This window comes from Cupressus sempervirens, chromosome 7 (assembly GCF_028749045.1).
Source record: "Cupressus sempervirens isolate cs-2001-9-10 chromosome 7, ASM2874904v1, whole genome shotgun sequence".
Classification (NCBI taxonomy): Eukaryota; Viridiplantae; Streptophyta; class Pinopsida; order Cupressales; family Cupressaceae; genus Cupressus; species Cupressus sempervirens.
The window spans coordinates 926811443-926831806 of record NC_143124.1 but is presented as its reverse complement, the minus strand read 5'-3'; the positions used below and the strand labels follow the sequence as shown (position 1 = coordinate 926831806).

General features: G+C 36.8%; 1 protein-coding gene across 1 annotated transcript in view; it reads right to left on the bottom strand.

Moving 5' to 3' along the window:
* LOC149550592 (fatty acid amide hydrolase-like) overlaps positions 1 to 20364 on the bottom strand; it is a 132156-nt gene that overhangs the window by 71275 nt on the left and 40517 nt on the right. Inside the window, exon 3 of the mRNA XM_089793578.1 lies at positions 139 to 199. Coding sequence (XP_089649704.1) covers positions 139 to 199 — 61 coding nt within the window. The remainder of the gene's footprint in view (positions 1 to 138; positions 200 to 20364) is intronic.

Here is a 20364-nt window from a genome sequence, read left to right as displayed (position 1 = left end):
ATGCCTGGAATGATAAATATCATACAATGCAGAACAAAAAAAAATAGAACAAATATGTCATCCTTACTTGAATTATCTAATCCATTTTTTCAGTGCCTTAAATTAAAAACTAATATTCAATAAAGAATAAAACAATACCTTCTTCAGGAAAGTTTGGATAATACATTGGAGGCTCCTTAATCTGAGCATAAGTAAAAAACTGCATAAAGTTCAGATCTTCCATTAGAGACTACACAGACATAGAGAAATAATATGAATAGGATATGTAGCAGACACTAAATTTATGCAAGAGGTTAGATGTTCTTTTGCACCCTCAAATATGAAAATATGATATGCATATTAACCTGCAGAAAGAGCTAAATTTTTCTTTTAACTTGATTTCCAACAAACAGAAAATAAATTGTCAACTGGGGAGCTTGATAGTATTTTATGTTACAAATTTAAACTCCCAAAAAACACAAGCCTTGGAGACTGCTACTCAGCTTCCCAACTAACTGGCAACGCATACAGAATATTAAAACTATAAAAAAATAGCTTTATCATAAAACAAACATTTATGAAATAATTTCATAACTGATTGCTAACTCAAATTACAAGATTTAATACAAACAATTTATCTCCAATGATCTTGAACTGCACCCTTAACTGATTTCTTCAACTGACTGTATCTGTGGTTAACTCTCCTCTGTGAGTCTGGAGCTATTTTCTGCTGCTGAAGGACATTCTCTTTTGTGCTCATAGCTTTTGTTCACACACAACATTCTTTTTGCTCTGCTCAGAATCATTATAGGCTAATCAACATTGGGTATATTACAATCTAAGGAATATAGAATTTTTAACTTCTTTTACAATAAGGAGGAAAGAAGTTCGACGAGAGCAATAAGAGTGACCTCAAAATACCACCATTTACATTTGGACAGTGTAACACCAGTATTGGGGTACGTCGGGACAACAAGGTGCTGGGACAAGTTTCCGGTATGGTTGGGCAAAGGGTCTAAATTTCAGGACATCAGGGGGATAGTGGGGGGACAGCAGCAGGGCACGGGGGTGTTGTATCCTATACATGTAAAACTTGAAATACTAGTTATTGAATGATGTTTAAGTATGAGATACCAATCGAAAATACTTGGACATAGAAAATCACAACACTAACCAGGACCGTTGAACATTTAACATAGTAACATAGTACATAACCAATAGTAACATTCAAACATCAAAATTCAAATAGAAATTCAAGTACCCATCCCGGTTGCAGCATGGTTGCAGAATGGCAGACGTGGGAGTACTCGGGCATTCCATATATCTAATGGGGGACGTCTCGGGGATAGGTACTTTGAGGTTTTGGGAGGGTTGCAAGTCCCCATGTTTCATTGCATTTGGATAGAACATTTTAATAAATTCAACAACATATGAATCAATAAGGGATCTATACGACAAGAAAAATGAAATGAGCGACTTAAAAAGGATAACTATATAGAGTCATTCGGCAAAGTGGCTTTTTTAAAAGTGCATGTACAAAAATTTTGAATTATTGTGTTTTCTTGGTAATTGACTATGACTATAATATAGAAAGGACGCTTAAGCATACACCCAAAAATTCATCCAAGAGGGCCATCCTTGCTGAGATCAAGGGTGAGTTGAAAATCATTTACCATAGAATTATTTCCTGCGTGAAAAGAAATGGACCATTATTAATAATAATTGTAAGCTCAAAAGAAAAGAGATACTAATTAACAAGAGTCGGTTCATGCTAGTCCAATATTCAAATCCTTATGCTTAGTCGAGCGGTGGGAATGATACCCTAGTACCAGGATGCTCAGTGGCTGGTTAACTTGTTCCATGTCTACTTTTGGGTAGCGAGGGTCTTTCTCGTTAGAGGTTGTGTGGGGGTAAGTTATGGTCCGAGGTTGGGTGGTTAAGCCCTTGACAATGTTTCCCCTCTCCACGAGATGTCAAGATGTGCATCAAATAAAGATAAGTTGAGCATTAAAACATTTATTGGTAACAAGTATTTTTACTTTTATGATATTTACACAAGTAGAAGATATGATGGATTAATTTATATCGTAGAATTTGGTTATTTCCTTTGATGAAAGCAACATTTCTCGTCAATGTAATTGGTAACCATTTAGATCGGTTGACCTTCCAATTGAATATGGAATATATCTATAGGATTGTTATTTCAGTCTTTCATTTATAAGAATAATGATTATGGGCGTATCTTCTAATCCTATGTTATTGCCACAGTTAGCAATAGGAAGAAAAGGAATGGAACAGAGGTATCTGATGCCCCAAATGATATAGTGGTATCTAATGTCCTAAATGATATAGTGGTATCTGATGCCCCAAATGATACAGTGGTATCTAACGCCTCAAATGATACAATGGTATCTGATGCCCTAGATGATCCAATGGTAATTGATGCCTTAATTAACACGGTGGTATGTGATGCCCTAAATGATCCAATGATAATAGATGGCCTAATTGATACAACGGTATGTGCTACCCTAATTGATATAGTGGTATTTGATGGGAATTGTCATTTGATATTAATCGTCATTTGATTTTGATATAGTGGTATTGGATGGTAATTATCATTTGATCCTAAGTGGTATTTGTGGATTAACTTGGGTGTTTGCAGAAGCATTCCTAGATTGATTTTGGTTTCGAATTCCATGGTATGTAGATTTTTAATTTCCATAGTAAATTCATTGATGGTGTTTTCAGTTGTTTGTTATGAAATTTCAGTTTAACTAATTGTAACTGTTAATCTCATTCAGATGAACATAGCTGATACAACTGTCTTGCTATGAAAATGAAGTAATAATTGTATTTCTTTGATATGTTAGTTGTTAATTAAGACCCGAAAAAACCGGATATTACAATCTAGTCCAAGCAATGTGCAAATTATGACAACTCTAGCAAACACCACAAATCTCACCATTTTGCATCCTACATCATAAAAAGCTAACTACATACTTGAACCTATTAGTTTTCTTCTTAGTTACCCAGGTTCATCACTTTGTCCTCCGAATCAAGTTAGGTTTTGAACTAATGCTTGGTTTGGGTACAGTTTGAACACTAGTTCAGATAGGGTACGAAATTTTGTGCCCAAGTTTGAATTGGTACCATAAATGATCGAATGTAGGCGAAATTGCCATAGACAAATCAACCACTTGCAAATTCCATCAAACTAGGCCCCACTGACAACATAAAAGTGATTTTTTTGCATATCTTATAATATTTTGACTTCCTTAACCCTAAAATGTGAAAAGTGAAGGCTTATGTTGGCTTCTAACACTCATTTGTGGTGTGCAAGTAGGTTATTTTGTCTTGAGAAAAAGCAAATAGGTGGTTGAGCAAGAGTTTATTTGTGCAAGGAGGAGTTGGAACATTGGTTTGTGAGCTATCTCATAGTGCTTGTGCCTCATTCCTAAACCTTTGCAAACTTAAAATGAATGGAAGAGGTAAGTCCTTGCTCCATTTTCTTTTTGTTTTGTTTAAGCTTTATGTTTTTTTCATTTATCTTTTGTTGCCAATAAGATCTAGCCATTATTTTCCCTATAAGTTTATTCTCAAAATATATACAATTGCTTGCCATAGGAAAGGGAACTACAATGGGATCTACCTCTTCCTCAATAGCCAATACTCAATAACGAAGAGAAACACATTCTAACTCTCCTTTGTGGAAGTAAGTGGATATTGTATGTCTTCGTCCAAGAGGTGGTGCTTTCCATTGGAAATGTCGAGGTTGTGATGTAGAAAGGAATAGTTCATATTTTCGTATGGCGGGTCATTTGTGAGGATACCCTAGAAGAGGAGTCAAAAATGATTGGAAAAAGAAATGCACATGTGCCAAATTCATTATTATTTAAATATATTCAAGAACATGAGAAAGTAGAAGAGACAAGAACGTAGGCAAAATACCATTGATGGCAGTAGCAATAATGTTTTTTTTTTAAAACAAAAGGAATTAATCCAATAGAGATGTTATGATAGAAGATCACCCCTTCTATACTACCTCATTTGCCCATTATTCTCAAAATGAAACACCCCTTACACAAAAAAGAAAGGGACCACTAGACATTGCATGTCAAAATCAGAGTAGGGAAATTGCCGACATTGATGCGGCAAGATGCTTGTATGCTAATGGATTGTCTTCTAATCTTATTGGCTCCCCATATTACAAAAGGATGTTGAGAAGTGTTAATGAAGCTCCTACAGGATATTGAAGTCCCAGTTTTCAGAGAGTACGAACCACCTTGTTGGATCAAGAGGTCAAGTTGATTGATGGGCAATTGAAGCCCATAAAGGATTCATGAACTGGGACAAGAGTAATAATTGTTTCTAACAAGTGGAAAGATGGTAGAATTTGTCCATTGATCAATGTTTTGGCAGTGTCCCCTAAAGGGCCAATGTTTTTTTAAAGCAGTGGATTGTGAGGAGCAGAAAGTGGTAGGGGGTAGGTATTACACTCGACTAGATTTTCTATAGAAGTGGTCTTTGTGTTTGCTCACCGCACTATGTTCTCCCTATGATGTACTTCTTGTTATATGCTATGTCTAGATTATTTTAAATGATCCTTATTTCTTCATTGTCATAAGGTTAAAAAGTGATCAACATTTTGTAATCTTTCTTCTATTTGTATCTCTCTTCATCTATATGTTGTTATATGTTGTTTTGTGTAGTGGATTGTGAGGGGAAAGTAAAAGATGGGTCATTTATTGCTAATATTCTGATCTCTGCCATTGAAGAAGTGGGTGCTAGAAATGTTGTCCAAGTTGAAATGGACAATGCAAAGAATTGTAGAGTTGCTGGTTTGTTGCTTGAAGAGAGATACCATCATATCTTTTGGACACCTTTGGTGCAGGAGCACCCTTCTAAGGGCTCCCACCATCCAATTTGGTTGTGTGAAGCACTTCGGTTGTGTGAAGCACTTCTTTAATGAAGGTTGTAAGTACAATAAGAGTTTTTGACTCATTTGTGTGTGAAGGCCTAAACAGAGGTCTTAGTTTTGTTGTGATCTCCTAGGGTCATTTTCTTTTCTTGAGTTGTTTAGGTCTTAGCATAGAGGTTAGGGGAGTTGTTTTCAATATCCAAGCATGTACAAGACCTTAGAAAGGCCTTAGGAGTGGATATGCAAAAAGTTGCTCGAGCAAGAAAAATTGCTCCAAAAGTTGCTAGCAACTTTTCAAAAGTTGCTCAACAACTTTTCTTTTGAAAAAGCCTAAACCTTATCAAGGGGGCTCCTAACCCTATTTAGGCTCTAATCCCGAGGAGAAGCCTATATTAGTCTGGAAAAACCCTAATGCAAGGATTGGCATTGTTGTGGTACTGCCACTGTACGGAAATACCAGACTGTATGCAGCAAATTGGAAGGAACAGTCACTGTTATGACTGATTTCTTGTGAATAGACTGGAGTTTTGTGAAACTTTTCAATGAGTTATAGTTTAAGAGTTTTTTTTTCTTCATATGTGTGTATTAGTTTAGATTCTTGTAGTCTTGTGAGTGTTTTATTAAATTCTTTCATTTGTACAGTGTTCTGCCAGTTTTGGTGTGCCATGTAGATAAAGGGCTGTATCTTTAGTTTCCAGCGTGGGAAAGCCACGGAATCTTGGATTCCTAAAGTACAGACCCTATCTTGATTGTACATAAATGCAGGGCCCTTGGATGCATGTGCAAGCAATTCTTTAACCTTTCCCTAGGTGCATACAGCAGCACCCGGCTAGGAGCAGACAGCATAAAAAGAGTCTTAACAATACAAAGGAGTGGGTTTTATGATAAGCCTTTTTGAGGGAGTCAAGAGGGGTACTAGGTGATGAAGTGTTGTGAAGGAGAGGATTGGAGAAGCTTTGGAAGGTGCTAGAAAGATTGGGACAGCAGGGAGTCTACAAAACCCTCAAAACCCTTATAATTTGGTACTGGTGTTGTAAGGTCAAATGGAGGCACGAGACCCCAAAAATCTTTAAGAGTCTGTCCTTTGTAGCAAATGTCCTTTAGATCAGGTGTGGTGAAACCTTGAAGGAAAGATGTTAAAAGCCCTACAAATGCAGAAGGAGGCCTAATTGGGGCTCCTCTAGTAGCCCTATTTGTAAAGAAACTCTTAAATCGAGTATTAACCCATCCTTGCCTTCATTTTGGTTATGTGGAATAGGTTGTAAAACCATTTTAAAACTCTTATCACAATCCCTGTTGGAACTTGGGAATGGTGTAGAATCCTAGAAGACCCTTATAAGCCTATTAGGGAATTGGTTGCTAGAGAACAAGCTTCGAATGCAGAAAGGTTGGAATAGATGACTTGGTGGGTGGGTTAGGGCAGGTTAGGCGATCCTTGGGTCAGTAAGGAATCCTAGAGACCATTAGAGGTGTCAGAGGAACACTTAGATCCTAGTAGAGGATCAAGAGCATAGACTAGCCAGTCTATCCTTGCCTATCCCATCAACCTTGTGCGGTTGATTCACTCAATCTTATGCTACAAAGATTGGGAAGAGTATTTAGCGGATAGAGGAGGCATATGCAGAAGCTAAGGACTTCAGATGTTCATCACAAACCACTACATGACTCAAGGAATATTCAAAATGTTCTCAAGTTTGGAGTAACTAAAAGTAAGTGAACTTGAACTCAAGTTAGTAATTTAATTTTAAAAAATTGAATCTTACACTTTCTGATTTTTTTATTGTGTCATGTGTATTGTTGTTTGAAGTATGTATCGAATAGTTGTATTTTTTTTCTATTTTATGTTACAGGTTGTTGAGACACGTTTTGCATCAAATGTAATCATCTTGAGATAGCTTATGGAAGTGAAAGAGGCACTTTCCAATATGGTAATCAGCAATAATTGGGTCTATGGAGGCAAAGCAATAGTGAGAGGGCATCCAAAATAAAACTTAGGATAAATAATGACTTAGGGTGGGAACGTGTGGAATATCTCATTAAGCTCATCGAGTCCATTACGATCATGCTTAGGTATGCTGACATGGATTGGCCTTGCCTTGGAGAGATTTATGATGTCATAAACTCAATGTTTGAGAAGATCAAGAAAATTGTAAATGAAAAAGAGCAATATCCTCGAGAGACCTTCAAACAATTTGTAAGTAATTGATGTAAAAAGATGGAAAAAAATGACCACTCCTCTACATTTTCTTACCTATACATTCACTCCCAAATACTATAGCACCCAATTTATTGATCTACCAGGAAGGCTACCACCAAATAGAGATTTAGAAGCGCCTGATGGATACTATGAGGAGCCCTACTGGCTCTCGACTCAAACTCCAGTAAACTCTTAAGTTTATTGTGTTATTTTAGTTTTTTAGAGAAAAGTTCATAGACAAAAGAGAAGGGGCGCAGCATATAAAAGCTTATAAACTGAAATACAGAGCAATTTCCTACAGAATGGAAATACAAAAGACTTTATTTTATTGAAACAATGAGATCATGAATGATAAACATAACAGAATGTTTCCAATTTTTTTATTTAAAACAGTAAGCTAGCTCGCCTACCAAGAATGCTGAAAACTTACAGTAAAGGATGCCTGGCCTCCAGATTTAGGTTCTATTGCCTCAAAACTGGATACAAGTCTCTGAAAATACTAGATGCCAAGGATGGAAGTCAAAAGGCAACCAAAAGAAAGGCGTTTCAACCAAACCCTTCACACAACTCTCTAGAATGCACAATTCTCACTGCAAGTCGTACGGCCAAGAAGAAGAATGAGTAATAACCTTGCTAGATGCCACTGATCTGAAGAACGTGCCACAAGGAAGACACCCCTTTCTTATTGCAATCAACAGTAAATCTTTATATAATACTCTATCTGAATCATGTAGAACCTCTGAATGAAGCTCTCAACTGCACTGATTCGATTGATCTTTCACAATCTCAAGAGTGCTCAACACAGAAGAGGTATCGTTCTCCAATAGACCAAAAAAAATGGGCAAAACCCTATCACAGGAGGAGCACAGGAAGAAGCCAAAGGCAAAGTCAAAACATTCAAAGATGAATTTCCCATTGCCCATATATGCCAAAAAAGGCACAACTTCCAAGAAAGATACGCCACTTTTGATAGTTAAATCTTTTAAATTATAAATTAAGTCACTTTCAATAGTTTTTCACTTAAATAAAGTGGGTGCACTTTATTAATTTAAGTGATTAAATATTAAATCACTTTTAGAGAATATTTAAGTGATTTAATATTTTATTACAATTTGACTTTGTAATAAAATATTAAGTTAATAAATAACTTAAATCACTCAAATAGGCATAACTTTCACAAATCTTCACAGAATCCCGTGTCATCAGAAGCTATCAACTCCTGAACTACTCATGGCTGTTGTGAACCTACACAAGGCTCCAAACACGAGAACGATCCAACTCTCCAAAAAGTACCACCAACCCTCTAACCAATCTAGCTAGCCCACAAGGGTCCAATAAAAGGGCTAACACACTGTTCCCGAGAACTGACTAGAGCGTGGACATCACAGATTCAAGGAGGACTCTTTGCAGATGATCATATGCAAGATTTGATTACGGATGAGTTTATATAGTTTGTGGATGCAAAAAATCTAAGTAATGACGCCCTTCGTCATCGGTTTAGGAACGATGCTCATAGTTGGTGGCACCTTCGTAGCCAAAGATTCCAAATGTTGCAGCCCCTTGCAATCAAAGTGATATCACTATAAAGTTTTATTTTAAAAATATTACTAATAGTTTACTTTGTATTCATAAATTGCTAGAAATTCTAAGATTCAAGATACATAATTTGAATTTTATTTTAATTGTTTACTTGGTTATGTCTTCATAGGGTGCCAATTCATCTACATCGTAAAGACATTGGACCACATATTCTTTCATCCACTCAATGAAGCGCAATAGGTTGCAATCAAAAAAGCGGTCAACTTAGTATATGTCCATTACAACATGTGTCTCCTCTTGCACAAGACAAAAAAATACAAAGAAGGGGAGATGAAGGGGTGGGATATAAATGTAGAGTTGGTGGACTCGGATAATTCTTCTCAACTTACAATTGAATATTTTGGTGCCAATACTATTATTGTTGTTGCTTATCCCATAGGCCTTAACTTTGTTGTTGAGTCAACTAATGCCAAAGAACGAGGAGGACGAGAAGATGATGATGATAAAGAAGATGAATATTAATAAATTTTTAATCCATTAGTTGAACGTGAAACAATGACACTTGAACTTATTGTTATGAATCATGATTTAATTTTAATGTTTTGAATCTTTGATGTTGAACTTGAAATATATGATGATATGATCATGATTCATGATGCTATGATTCAAGTTTAAAGTTTATGGTGTTTTTCTTGTTTAAATGATTATGTCATATGATTTTATGATACTATGTGACATTCTACTTTTATCTCATGCTTCTAGGCTATATATATATATATATATATATATATATATATATGATTTAATTTTAATGTTTTGAATCTTTGATGTTGAACTTGAAATATATGATGATATGATCATGATTCATGATGCTATGATTACAAGTTTAAAGTTTATGGTGTTTTTCTTGTTTAAATGATTATATCATATGATTTTATGATACTATGTGACATTCTACTTTTATCTCATGCTTCTAGGCTTCATATATATATATAAAATTTTACACGTTTTTGTACGAACGAACCCAAACCCCTTTTCAAAAGTTTGTTGTATCGTTGAACCAGTTCTTAGAACTCGAACCGATAACTAAGGTTTTCTTGCAGATAACACATTTTTTTAGACTAAGCAGATGTACCTCATTAATCCTTTTTATTTTACTATCAAGATTGTTTATAACTTTACCATGACCAACAATACTTAAATGAGAATTGACACCTAACTACATCTTACATTCATCAAATTCTTCATATTCAAAAAAATAATCTTTATTAGAGGTTATATGAAAAGATGCACCTAAGTTAATTAACCACGCATTATCACATGCATGAGTGGCCAAATCCAAAATGAATGCATCACCATCTTCCTTCTCAGACTCAAAATCAAAATCAAAATTCTTCTTTTTCTTCTTCTTTTCTTCTTTGCAGTCCTTACGAATGTGTCCACACTCTACACTTGCTACAATTCCAGCAAATAAGGAGATCTGGATCTCCCCTTGAATTTGGATTTATTATGCTTGTAATTCTTCTTTCCCTCATCCTTGGGTCTTCCATGTACAACTAGGACCTACATAGCACTAATGGGTACCTTCCTCCTCATCCTTCCGGAAGAAAAGCACTCACCACATCTCCAATCTTCAAAATAATAGAAGTCTTGTCAATGGACATAACAAGAGAATGTTGCGAATTAAGCAAAGAACAAAGTAAGATCTGACATTTCTCATCATCCATCTTAATGCCATTTGAGACACCAAAATATCAAATATTTCCAAGTGGTATGTAATTATCTATCCTCTTCCATTCTCAAGGAATATAGGTTTGATTAAGTAAAAGCAGGTTCTAAAGGACCCAAAACCTTTATACAAAAAGTCTAGCTAGAAACAGAGATAGGGATTAAGAGCAAACATGAAACAAACCTCCAAGAAGAAAAAAGAAGAGGTCACAAAGAGATCTGCTGAAAAAGAAAGCAAAAAGATAGCAAACCAAAGAACCAGCTAGGTAGCCTTGATCAAGTCCAACGCCTGGTCCGCCAGAATTTGCATGTTTTCAGCCACTGCCTTCACCTCGTCCTTTTTGCCCGTGTCCTCAATTTTCTTTGAGTGAGCCCTAGTTCGCTTGCTGGGACCTTGTTTGTCAACAACCTGAGGGGAGTCCTAACCTTTCTCCATCTCCAATTTCTTCAGCAGAGTACTCACATTTTCAGCCTTTTGTTTAATCAGTTTTTCCAGGTTGCTCATCTTGGTTTCCATCTTTGTGATCTTTCCCTGGTTGGCAGTAAAATCTTTGTCCATTGCCCTATTCTTTGCCTCTAGCTGCAGGATCTTTTGCATTAGGTTTTTAACATCTTCAGCACTCCCGACCACCTCCATTAATCTGTTAATGTGTTGCCCAAGAGTGCGTTCTCCACGAGCAATTTTGTTGGCATGCCCAACTTCCTTCCTTAAAGCTTGCATATCCCTACCAAGCGTCTGCATTTGATTTTTCATAACCCCAATTTCTTTCAGAATAGCGCCAAGGTTACCATACATCCCTTTAAAAGCCCCTGGTGTATCTACATACTTCTCACCAAACTCAGGGCGGATCCCCTGTTCCTAAGAATCCTCATCTCCCGACTCACCTTTATAGCCAAAATGCTTCTCCAAACGTCTTGAAGGAAATCTTTTCCTTTCCAACCTGCGAGCTAAAGTCTCATCATCCAAGGGGGAAGAAGCCCTCCTAACCGAACTGCCCTTAATCCTCTTACCCTTATTCTCACTTTTTGATTTATAATCCCTCACCAATTCCTCCACAAAATCACTCTCCTTCTCTAAATCAAAGTGACCAACCACTCTTTTCTTCTTCTTTGAACTGCCCCCAATGCCCTTGTTCAAATTCTCCTCACCCACTTCAGCTTCATCCTGAGTTTCAGAGTCATAAACCTTCTCCAGGATGCTCCCTTCCGTTTCATAATCAGCATCCTTCATGCGGCCTCTACTCCTCACTATCCTCTTAGATTTTAGAACATTCATGATGAGAACCATGAGACCCTCATGGCAAACGTGTTCGCCATTGGGGTCTTTCTGAATGGCTTGAATGGAAATACTAAGAGACTGCTTCAGATAGTAAGGAAAAGTAATCTTGACACTATGCCTAAAGTGGTTGGCCAACATAAAATGATACCCATAACATTTCGTAAATCTCCCGTCCAGGGTTAAGTACTCCATAATCACAAACAAAACAAAGTGCCATGGGTGCGAGACAGAGGCCGAATTGATATAGGACTTACCAATTTTAACCAGGCAACTCTTCTCATGCTCGAATTCCTCAATAGCTTTGTCTGAAAGTTTCCGCTCCCTGTAGAAATTGATACCCTCAAGCTCCAAGCTCGTGGCCTCTGCAATCACCTCCTCCGAAATCTCCATACGCTGGTTGCCTACCATAACAGAGCCCTCCTTCCAAGTTTTGATAAACTGATGCGTAATGGCTCGGTTATTGCCGTTAAGCCTCTTCATTTACTTAGTAAAGTTACCCCGCCTCAAAATATCCCACACCTCTTCGTTCTTCATCCACTCCATACAACTCACTGGTTCCACCCTTTTCCTCTTTCCTCCCATTTTCCTTTCACTACAAACCCAAAGTTTCTTCGACTGCAACCCCCAAAAGAAAAGAGTCTCATAGAAAACAAAGAGAAGAATGGCACAAAAGACCCAGAATCCGTGCGAAACCAAGCACAAATCAATGGAAATAAAAGCCCAAAGCCCGCGGCCACATAACTCCACATAATAACCTTATACTAGCACTGTCATAATTAAAAAACCTTTTGCAAAGACCTCCATTTATCATAATGAAAAAGTTGGTGACCATCCAGAGGTAAGGGATCATGAATTCCCCAAATGATAGTGTGATCATTTCTACACGCCACATTCACTGCGCAGTCAGCAACACCATTAGCTTCTCTAAAATTATGGGTAATAATGCAAGTATCAAAGGAATTAATAATATGAATAGCCTCATTAATAATATTACTAATTGTCCTTGAGAGAATGCCCCTCCACCCAAATATTATTCAATTTCATTTTCTTAGCATAAATAAGACCATGAAGAGCAGCCGAGGCTTTAGCAACGTGATTTGTTTGATTTCCAATTGGTATAGCCATACTTCCCATATTATCTCCATTGGAATTTTTAATCACAATACCACACCCTGCTTTGCCCGGGTTTCCTTTCGAGGCCCCATCAAAGTTTATCTTAAACCAATTGTCAAGAGGACAATCCCATCTTGCATGTTCTCTAGGATTAGGTCTATGAACACCCATACTCATACTTTACAAATTCCAATTATGAAGAACACTGGCTTCCCAGTCATTGCAAGGTTGTTGTTCAGAGCCCAAAGTTTTAATATTCTCTATTATAAGAATCTTTATCTTATGGAAGACTTGAGTCGAACTAGATTCCACATCTCTAAAGATCCTATCATTACGCTCCTTCCAAATACCCAACCCACGTACGGAAGAATGAAGTCCCACAATTTAACAATCAAAGATTTCTTTGAAGGAGCCTTCCAACTGGTAAAGAACAACTGAATAGTGGAAGGGAACACCCATTCAACACTCAATAAACAGCATATTTTATCCCAAATCTTCTTAGAGAAAGGACAATGCAAAGTGATGTGATCAACCGATTCCCCATTATTCTTGCAGAGAACACATCTATTAATAATAATATTCCCTCTTTTTTTAAGATTATCCAAAGTGAGAACTTTATTTTGCAAAAGGATCCAAAAGAAAATATTGACTTTGGGTATCATACCCTTCATCCAAGCCTTAGCCCAACACGGTTCTTCAAAATCATCAAAAGAATCAGCATAGGCTGAAGCAGTTGAGAAAACACCACTAAGATCATTTTTCCAAATCAGCTCATCCTCATTTTGGTTTAGGAAGAACGCATTCAGGCACTTACTGAGTTCGACCAAATTGGAGTCCACTCTATTGAGGTCCATCCATTCATCCTCTTTCCAGTAATCCGCCACAAGAGTTCCAATCTGAGTCTTACAAAGCTCCATATACCTATTCCACCTTGGGTCATCACACAGGGGGTGATCCAAATCCAAATGTCTTCCCAAAAAAGAGCTCTCCTACCATTACCAACCTTCCATTTAACCCCTTTTCTAATTATATGTTTAAGTTTCTGAACATTCTTCCAAATCATAGATCACCCTCGATCCATATTACTATTAAGGAAGTGGTAAAAATCAAAGTGATCTATGTTATATTTGTCAGTCTAAATATTCTTCCATTCCCCAACCTCTTTATGCCATCTCCATAAAAGTTTTGCCATTAATAAATCATTCATAAAAGTAACCCTTCATAATCCAAGCCCTCCCTTCTTTTGAGGCATACAAACATTTTCCCAAGCAATGAGAGGGAGTCTTTTTTTATTCTCCATACCCGTCCATAAGAAAGTTTTCTGGATCTTTTCAATAGCAAGAGCATATTTTCTAGGAATTTTGAATAGACTCAAAGCATAAAGCAGGACACTTTGCAAAATAGATTTCAAAACAACAACCTTACCTGCCTGACTAAGAAGGGATCCTTTCCAGCCCACAAGTTTGGAATGGATTTTATCAATCAATGAGTTCCAGAAACTATTAGGAGGGGATAACCCCATGGGTAACCCTAGATAAGAACCAGGCAAAGAACCAATCTCATAGCCAATAAATTTTTTTTATCTTCAACTGTCTTTCAACGCTGACATTCATAAAATAAATTAGGCTTTTATTCCAATTAATAATTTGACCAGTAGCATTACCATAGTCCACCAAAACCTTCTTAATATTCCTAGCATTCTTCACCGAAGCTTCTCCCATAACAATAGAGTCATCAACAAATTGTTGGTGAGAACACACTAGAGCCGACGAGGAAGGATTAAGGCCCACAAAGTCCCCTTTACGAACCATATTATCTACAAATCTCCCCAAACATTCTACCAAAATGATAAAAAGAATTGGAGAAATAGGGTCACCTTGTCTGAGGCCCCTGGAAGCCTTGAAAAAAGAGGTAGGTGAACCATTCACAAGCATCGAGAAAGATACCAACGACACTAGCATATAGATAAGATCCCGACATGTCTTATTAAAACCAAAATCTTCTAGGACACGGAGAAGAAAGTGCCAATCCACTCTGTCATAAGCTTTAGAGAGGTCAAGCTTGAGCAAAAAACCTTCCTTTTTAGACACCGAGAGAGAATGGATAATTTCATGAACTGTAATAATGGAGTCCACAATCTGTCTACCAGGAACAAACCCAATTTGTTGTCTAGAAATAATGAGAGGAAGAAGAGACAAAATCCTAAGGGTAAGAACCTTAGAAAACGAATTACACAGATTGATAGGCCTGAACAAATCCATATTGTCCGCACCCGGCTTTTTAGGAATAAGAGCAAGGAAGGTACCATTCAGCTCTTTAAGGATGTTCCTAGACCCAAAAAATTCTTTCACACCATTACAAATATCCTCCCCAATAATATGCCAGTACTTATGAAAGAACAGGAATGGGAATCCATCAAGACCAAGGGCTTTGTCTCCTTCAAAGGAAAAAACGGCCTTAGAAATCTCATTTGACGACGGGATAGAATAAAGAAACCTATTCTAATCCTCAGAGATACAAGAAGGGATGCACTCAAGGAACACTACTTGCTTCTCCAAGTCCAGATTGGAGCTTTGTAGTAGATTTTTAAAGAAATCCACAGCCTCCCTTTTGAGAATCTCTTCATTATCTGTAGGCCCCTCATCCATAGAGTCTGCAAATTCTATTTGCCATCTTGTGCTTGAGAGTAGTCACATGAAAGTACCTAGTATTACGATCACCATCCTTCAAAAAGACCTTTCTAGAGCGCTGCCTCCAAAAAGTTTCCTCTTTAGAGATGATGTCATGAAGTTCAACCAATTTGCCACTTTCCTCTTCCCTAGAAAAAGTCTCATAATCCTCAATCTGAATCCTATCTTGGATGTCCTTAAGTTCCTCCAAAATCTTTTTTTTGTTCTCAAAAATGTTACCAAAAGCACTTTTGTTCCAAATCTTAATATTTTTCTTAACATTTTCAGTTTTTCAGCAACTCTGAACATTGTTGTGCCTTCAACTTGAAGGCCCCACCACTCCTTAATGAAAGACTCCAGGCCAAGATGAAGAGTCCACATTTTTTCAAACCTGAATGGGAAATTCTTATGAAAATTAATCTTTTCAGCAACCAAAAAAATTGGATAATGATCCGATCCCACCCTCACTTGGGCACTAAGATTACATTTATATTTAGGAGCCAGTCACTGCTAATGAGAGCATGATCCAACCTGACCTGTATTAGATCCTTACTAGACCTTCTATTAGTCCAAGTATATTCAAACCCATGCAAATCAATATCATGTAGAAGATGCTTATCAATAAACTCCATTAAATCAATTCTATTCTCCAGATTAGTCTGGCTCGCCCCCCATTTTTCATTTTCTTTTAGCGGAGTATTGAACTCCCCCATAACAATCCAATTCTCATCAGCAAAAAGATTCCTCTGATTAGAGATTTCAGCCCATAATGCCTTCCTACCCCATTTAGAGTTGGGAGCATAGACATTAGTGAGGACCCAATTAAAGTCATCTTTAGAATTTTTGAATCTAATATTCATCATATTTGTGTTTTGGGAGATAATCTCCCCTTGAATCCATCTATTAATCCAAAAAACAGCCATACCACCTGAAGCTCCCTCTGAATGATTTCCAATAATCCTTCCACCCTTGAAAATTGGAAGACATTCCACCTTATCCTTAAGCATCTTTGTTTCTTGAAAGACCAAAATATCCCACCTATTATCTCCTATCATATTCTTCAGTATATCCTGTTTATGAGGGTTATTTAACCCTCGAATATTCCACAAAATTAGCTTCATAATTTATGAAAAAATTTTGCTTCAAGGATGGTTCTCTAACTACCATCAGCAATGCTCCTATTGGTCTCAGCTGTTCTCTTCTGCATATTGGGAGGTCTGCCCACCGGGGAGGGGGAAGACCCAACATCCCCATTCTTAAGAGTAGCCCCAAGAGACTTAGATGAGAGGCCATCTGACCTACTCTGTAGGATCTCCCCTTTAGCCTTGGGACCTTTCTTCATGTTCTTAGAAGGCACAATCTCCCCTTCATTTTTCTTGCCCTTATTTTTGCCCTTGACCTTTTTACCAACTGGAATCCAATCAGCAACAAATCCTTCCTCTTCCCACTGAGCTTCCTCATCTTGAGAAACAGAAAGCAGGTCCTCAACTACACCTCTAACAAAGTTTCCTTTCTTTAAAGATGCCTTGACAACAGGACCCGAAGGCAGAACAGACTCCATTTCGGTCCCATCTTCTACAAAACCCATCTCGTCCTTAGGAATAACATCCTTATCAGCTGGGATCGTTTTCAAACTATCTCTATTAGTGATCTCCAGCATGTTCTGAGCATTATTCTCCAAGCCTCTCTCCATCACCTCTGCTAAATCAAGCCTAGAGTGACCATCCTCCACATCACAAACTATACTATTTTGCTGCTTTTGGAGAGGAGACCTAGCCTTCTCAACCCCATCAATACCTACATCATTATTTAGGCCAGAACTCTATTCCTTCAAAGCAGAGCTCTCACCTACAGCCACCCCATCTATCTTTACAATCTCGAGGAATATAGTTTCTTTATTGACAAAATCTTATTGACCAAAGATTTTGATTGATACATCTTATCAATCTTCTTCCATAGTTTACTTCTAGAGGTCTCTTCATGGACATTGATAAGAACAAAGTCTACTAACAATCTAATTAGACACTTAGTTTTACGATCCATAACATCAAATTTAGCAACCTCAGTCGAAATAAGTCTCATGACATTCACATCAGCATCCCATGAATCTCAATACATTTACAAATCTTCCATCTTAAGCTTCCACATTTCAAAATTATTTGCAGAAAATTTCTCCACCACTATTCTCCTTTACAAACTTGTCATCTGAAAATTCTTGTAAACATCACAAAGTATCTTCTTTACAAACTCCCACTCAAATATGGATTATTTCAAAAACTCAACCAACAACTGAAGGCAAATGCAATCGGGCTCTGAAACCTCTTGTATGGAAACTAAGTTTGCTGAAAAAAATTCTAGACTAGCCTTGAAAGGAGAATCATGCAAAAACTTTCTTAAATATTTATAATAGTTACTAAAACCTAACAAAAATAAACATAAGTAACATGCGCACCACAATATAATGATTTATGTGGGGAAAATCCTTTTGAGAAGAAAACCCCACACTCCAAAATTCATCCAAGATATCATCAAAAACAAATAATAAATTACAAAATACTACAAAGCAAGTTTCCCGGAAGAGTCACCAACAAAGATCCAAAGTTAACAACTATTAGACTCTCACACAAACCTATATCTCATGCATCATATATATAAGGGAAACAAAACATGAAATCATCGAATATTATTACAAAACAATGGCTAAAAACAACCTAAAATTGGTACACATATTATATCCAACCTAAGGTACCCTATGATGCGTCAAACACACATCAACATGTATAACTCCCTTTTACAACTCATTTATTGTTTAAGACAATTTTCTATTTTCTGTTTTAGGAGACCTAACTACTAGAGGTCATAACTTTTGAACTGGGTGTCTGATTGACAAACCATTTGAAGCACCAAAAAACTTGTGACTTGCTCTATCAAGATATAACCCAATTACGGACACTTTCAAGCTATTTAGGAACCTCTAAGGCCTTCAAAATTAAATTAGTAAAATTTCTCTAGCAACTTCAAAAACAAAAACATTAATATATTTAAATCTAGACATGATCTTGCCACAAAAATTTGACGGCATGCTTATCTAGCCCATTCGAAGCTTTAGAGAGTGTTTACGAAAAAATTGTGCTCAAATGCAAACATGCAAGGTTGAGACAAATTTTCCTACGAGAATTAGACTACAAATCTAGACTTAGCCTTCCAAGAAACATAATGTACAAGATGCAATTCAAAAATCTTGACCAAATGCTTTGTACAACTAGCACATATCCCTAGTTTGAACTTCCAACAAAAGGTACCGTAGCAACGGTGGATCGCAATATATGATTGAAAACCTTAGGGGTTGATTGATAAAATCTACAAAACAAGTTGAATAGCCCACAAAACCTTTAAAAAATTGCAATCATATTGGTGAAATGTATAGAGAGCAATTTAGCCCTCTACTAAAAAAAATCATTTTTTTTGTTTTTTCATATTGTATGGATTTGTGCGATATTGTCGGGCACAATGACAAGAAATGCAAAAATTGAATATTATCATATTTGACAAAACGAAAAGTAATTTTTCATTTCTCAAGCCTCTACATTTAATGGCATTATTTGTTTCACTCACAATGCTTTGATAATAGGGCTGTGTTAGAGCATATTGATGCAAAAACAGACATGCAATCATGACTGTAATACCATGTTGGAGACACCAAGATCTAAACACACACTCGCTTGATATCTTCCAGTAGTGAAACAATGACAACAAGAATGTGCCTATCATATAATGTGAAGGTGTGTACATGTACAATGAGAGTCTTGCATATATAGGTAAGGTAGAAGAAGTAAGAAGGTAGGACTCAATGAATTACTCTCTCCAAAGGTGCAACACCGCATGCTCAAATGGAAAATGTGGGAGCATGTCTTATTGATATTCTAACTAGATATTAAATGGCCCTATTTACATTAACAAATGTACATGATTACATTTGGGTGAAAATTATGACATTGTTCTGTGGCTCCTATCCTTTTGACAATTTCAGTAAGTCAGAGTTGTAGGTTAAGGTTGGGAATACATGAGTTTAACATTCTCAGTGCACTTAGAATGCAGCAGCTGTAACTTGACTGTACCATATCTTCAATATCTGAGCTTAGTATAAACACTTGGATCATGGCCTTTAATTTTCTAACAATTTTGAGTGAGCAGTGGAAGATAGAGATTTAAAACTTGTCATTGAATTTTTTACAAATAAGAAAAGAATGTATATGTGTGCGCTGTTAGTATCAACTGTGATGAAGGGCTGAATGTGACAGTGTCTGTTCCCGATGTACAGTCTCTTTATCATTATATGGTATGAATGCTCTTGTTGGGTTGAAAAGTATGAGACAGCATGTTTAATATGGTTAGAGAACTGATAAACTTTATGTGTAATGCTGCTGTTACATTACTGATACACTTATGTATGATATTGTTACATTACTGATACACTTCAATGAATAATATTGTTACATTAATAGGAGCTTTCTGACATGCTACTACTTAAAGGATGACTTGTATCTTCCCACCATGATAGGTGGATAACAACTGAACTTGGACTGTCCAGGGATGAAATCTTGGAAAGGGTTGCATACCCACCTTTTACAATTAAAATTTTAAAACAACCCAAATCACTAAAATAAATCTATAAACATATATTCTCTGTGAATTTGAATGCTTGAATTGGGAGAGATATTTATCTATTGTACCTTTGCACTCAGTCTGTGCAAGGCTGACTTGTCAACTGTAAGTAGGAAGAGGTTCTACAGGACCCATCCATCCTCACCTTTCTCCAACTCACTCCCACATAGATGATGAGTTTTTTTAACAGTTGTGCCATAGGTGGGTATTTGGCAATCAAAAAAAAAAAAGTTTTCGACTGATGGTGGAATTTTACACAATGACTGCAAGAAAGAAA